The 4,409-nt window shown below is 42.9% G+C and overlaps 1 protein-coding gene across 2 annotated transcripts; it reads right to left on the bottom strand.

Annotated features, from left to right (window-relative positions):
- Nucleotides 1–1,933: 1,933 nt before the first annotated feature.
- LOC124653976 lies at nucleotides 1,934–4,062 on the bottom strand. Of its 2 annotated transcripts, XR_006988119.1 has the most exons (3): nucleotides 3,223–4,062; nucleotides 2,338–3,123; nucleotides 1,934–2,020 (listed from the first exon to the last, which is right to left on the bottom strand). XR_006988119.1 is itself a non-coding variant. In XM_047193024.1 (2 exons), exons 1-2 carry the CDS (start codon nucleotides 3,614–3,616, stop codon nucleotides 2,444–2,446), a joined length of 1,074 nt encoding a protein of 357 aa, XP_047048980.1. In that variant the 5' UTR covers nucleotides 3,617–4,062; the 3' UTR covers nucleotides 2,221–2,443. The 2 variants fall into 2 exon arrangements, 1 of the variants encoding a protein (XP_047048980.1); XM_047193024.1 differs by lacking the exon at nucleotides 1,934–2,020 and having other exon boundaries at nucleotides 2,221–3,123.
- Between the last annotated feature and the right edge of the window lie 347 nt (nucleotides 4,063–4,409).

Raw genomic sequence — 4,409 nt, 5'->3', positions numbered from 1 at the left:
TTAACCCATATAATGACTTCTTCAGCCTGCACACTTTACCATCAGTCTCTTGTGAACTAAACCCAGGAGGAATCTCCATATAAATTTCTTCGTTCAAATCTCCATGAAGAAAGGCATTTTTTACATCCATTTGAAACAATTTTCACTTATTATTTGCTGCTATAGATATAAGGGCCCTGATGGTGTTCATTTTTGCCACTGGTGCGAATGTTTCATCATAATCCACCCCATAAGTTTGAATGTAACCTTTTGCCACTAATCTGGATTTATACCTTTCTACTTTACCATCCACATTTTGTTTCACGGAAAATACCCACTTACAACCAACAACCCTTTTATTAGGAGGGAGAGTAGTAAGTACCCATGTATGGTTCTTGTCAAGTGCTGTCATCTCCTCCATCATAGCTGCTCTCCATTCTGGATATTGTTTGGCTTCCTGCCAATAACGTGGTATGGGTAAAGTGGAATATAGGGCAGCTATAAATGATTTATAGTGAGAACCCACAGACGAGTATGAGACATAATTAGAAAGATCATATGAAGACAGATTTGGTGGTAATTTTCCTGCAGTGGTACGAGTCTGTTTTCTATGAGCAATAGGAATATTTAAATCATCCCATGAGGAGGTGAGTGTACCATCATTTTGAGGAGATGAGCCTTCCACATTTGATTGTGCCAGACTAGGCGATGTCTCTTCTTGTGCTTGTACTGCAGGCGTTTCTTGATCACTTAATGGAATTACTGCTTTATCACCTTGATGTCTCCGTGAATACACTTGAAGATTTTTCTCTTCATTGAACCTTGGCCACCGCACAGCTTCATTTGGTTTGTCTTGCTGCTCCCCCTGCACCTGTTCTTGCACTGCATCTAATAGACACACATCATCGTGCACATCTTGTGTAGGTAAAACTCCAACGATTATCTCTCTTGATGTTGTGATCTCATTCTCCTCTTCCTTGTCTCCCCCTGGTTCTGAGTTCAAATCAGAAACATCACTTGTAAACATGTCAGGAAACACGTCGGCAAGGTCAGTTGGATCTCCATAAAATGATTCGTTCTCCCTGAATGTTACATCCATACTAATAAACATTCTTTTTTCAGCAGGACACCAGCACTTATAACCCTTTTGTTTGCCTGAATAACCAACAAATATACATTTTAAAGCTCTAGGATCTAATTTACCAACTGAAGGTCTGTAGTCCTTCACAAAGCATACACATCCAAACACCTTTGGAGGCACCACAAATGAGTTCTTACCGGTTAGACATTCTATTGGAGTTTTATGTTCAAGTACCCTCATTGGCATCCTATTTATCAAATAAGCTGCTGTCATTACAGCCTCACTCCATAGATATTTAGGGACATTCATTGCAACCATTAGGCTTCTCGTAACATTTAAAAGATGCCTGTTCTTTCTTTCAGCCAAACCGTTTTGTTCGGAAGTACCTGGGCATGTAGTTTGATGAATAATTCCAAAGCTAGACAAGTATTCATCAAACTCTCTATTTATATACTCCGTACCGTTATCAGTACGGAATATTTTCACACAAGCATTATACTGAGTCATAATCAAATTATGGAAATCTCTGAAGCATTCAAACACATCACTCTTATGTCTTAATACATAAACCCAGGTAGTCCTTGTGCAACAATCAATAAAAGTAACAAAATACCGATAGCCATTGATCGATCTCACACCACTTGGCCCCCATACATCAGAGTGAATAGTATGCAGCGGTTGAGTACTTCTATTATCTGAGGGCGTATAAGAACTTCGAGTGTGCTTCCCAAACTCGCATGCATTACATACCAAACTATTCTTATCAATCCTATTATAGAGATTAGGATAGAGCTGACCAAGTGTTGCAAAGGAGATATGGCCTAGTCGACGATGTTGGAGCAGAAACTCGTTTAGAGAAGATGGTGACACAACAGCTACTGCAGGTGAAATATCCTTATCAAGGTAGTACAGCCCATCATGCATGCTCCCCGTCCCAAGCCTTCTTCCAGTCCCAAGCTCCTGAAACAAACACCATGATGGGAAGAACAGAGCAACACAATTCAACTCATTTGTAATGCAGCTGATAGACAAAAGATTAATTGGAAACGAGGGCACATGCAACACAGAAGATAAAGATATATTAGGACTGCACACAACTGTCCCAAAACCCGTGATATGTTGTGTCGATCCGTCAGCAAGTTTTACAGTTTCCATCTTTGAATTATGGAAATATTTCAAGAAATCCTTGGAAGAACCAGCCATGTGGCGTGATGCTCCAGAATCGATTAACCATGGTGCATCATTGCAATTATGTTTAGCAGAATTAGGGATATTACCACAGATCTCAGCAGAGGCAGTAGCAGCTTTGTACAACTCCTTATCACCCCGTTCCATCCCTTTGAATTGCTTCCACTTTTCTAGCTCAGCGGCAGTCATCTCAACTTATATAATTTTCGATGCATCCTCGATAGTGGCTGAAACATTTGCCCTTCCAGCTGGTCTTGTTCCTTGGCCACGGCCGCCACCACCATGGCCTTGAGGGAGACGTCCACGACCACGACCTCTCCAAACCTGACCTCGTCCACGCCCCCCTCCAAATAGTTCACGACACGAGGCTTTAAGATGTCCTGGCTGGCCACACTCAAAACAGTTCCTATCATATGCAGGTACTCTTGCCTTTTGGAAGCTAGGATTTCTAGTGGCAAATAGAGCTGAATGTCTCAGTGCCATCCCCTGAGTGGCCGGCACACTTTCATCTAGCTTCAGCCGAGTTTCTTCACTAATGATCGCAGAAATAGCCTGCTCCAAACTAGGAAGCTTCCCACTGCCATAAAGTGCTGCCCTTCTGTTTTCATATTTAAGATTGAGTCCATTTAGAAAATCCCTGACACGCCTCCTTTCGGTCCATTTACTGAATTCTTCAACACATTTTCCACACTCCAATCCGACGGGATCATAATAATCTAAATCACTCCATAGACGTTTCAGCCCAGACACATATTCTACCACCGTCTTCTCACCTTGACTCAACTCTTGTAGCTCTTTCTGAATTCTACATGCCAACATCTCATTTCCTACTCCTGAGTATGTGCCTTTCAACAATCTCCAAATCTCTGCAGCATATTAAGATATTATATGAAAGTCGAATTTATTCCACTCACATTCGAGAGTGCGAATACAAGGAGGTATTTTGTGTTTGGGAAAGTACGAAGAAAAAAGATGTTTGATCCTTCCAACCTGTTTAGCAATTTCTGGCGATACCGAGCTTAACAACCATGCTCTTACCAAGGCATTCGTCATCTTCCACCTCTGGCCCTCTCTGGAATTTTCATCAGCAGGTTTCTCAATTGTTCCTAATATGTAACCTTCAAGCTTCCTTGAGACTAGTATTGTCTCAACATGCTCCGACCAGTTGGCATAGCTTTCTGCACCTTCCAACTTCACACTAGGCATCTGCAGAGGATGAACTTCTTCCTTCATCTCATTCTCTGACTTTGAGCTTTCCCTTTGCTTTCGAATTGCATCAAACATAACTTTGTATTTCTCATCCATTGCCTGCAGAACCGCTGCAAGCTCCTTCACTGTAACCACCGGATCATCCTCCTTGCCTGCCATTTCCAGTACTACAACCTCACTGCAGGTTCACAAAGAAACTCTCCCAACGAATTCGACCACAGCACCACACCTCCAGAAATTGAAGGCAGCAGTAACACACGAACCAGCAATTCTTCTTCTCTCCACTCCAGCCTCCAGGATAGCAGCAGCCACAGCTCCTCTTCAGATGTCCTGCTGCACGTGCTCTCCTCCCAGATCTCAGCACAGCTCTGCCACCTCCAAGAGACCAGGACACAACTCCACCTAGCCCCTTCTTCTCTGCTCCAGGCCACCACTACCAGCGCCCCCTTCTTCTCCTTTCCGATCCAGCGGCCGCAGCACCTCCTTCTCTCCACTTCTCCTTGAAGGGAGCTCCAGCACAGGGACCGGTTCACCGCCGGCGAGGGCTGAGCGGCACCTCCAGCTCTGATACCATGTCACAGAAAGGGGATTTTTCAGTGTGAATCGATGGGTGCTTCCTCAAGCTTCTCCATCCTTCTCTTATCTGAATATATAATATACAAGTTACAGTTTGGTCCCTCTACTATTTTACTTATTACAAGTAAGAACCTCCAACAATATTGTTGCCGGCTCACATCCTGTGCCTCTCATTTGATCTTCCTAGATCTTCATGTCTATCTGATGTATTTGATACCGACATAATATAAGGTCTTCTACTGATATAAGTGATATTCACTGGTAAAGTATAAATATTTCTTCTCACGATTTCTCTATTCTATACAGGGTATTGTCATAATGTGATGCAGGGCCAGAGGTGTGAACGAGTTTATTTCCCCAAAAAGGCAAATCCAGT

Source organism: Lolium rigidum, chromosome 5 (genome assembly GCF_022539505.1).
Source record: "Lolium rigidum isolate FL_2022 chromosome 5, APGP_CSIRO_Lrig_0.1, whole genome shotgun sequence".
NCBI classification, from domain to species: domain Eukaryota; kingdom Viridiplantae; phylum Streptophyta; class Magnoliopsida; order Poales; family Poaceae; genus Lolium; species Lolium rigidum.
The sequence above is the reverse complement of the archived record's forward strand: the minus strand, read 5'-3'. Positions and strand labels throughout refer to the sequence as shown.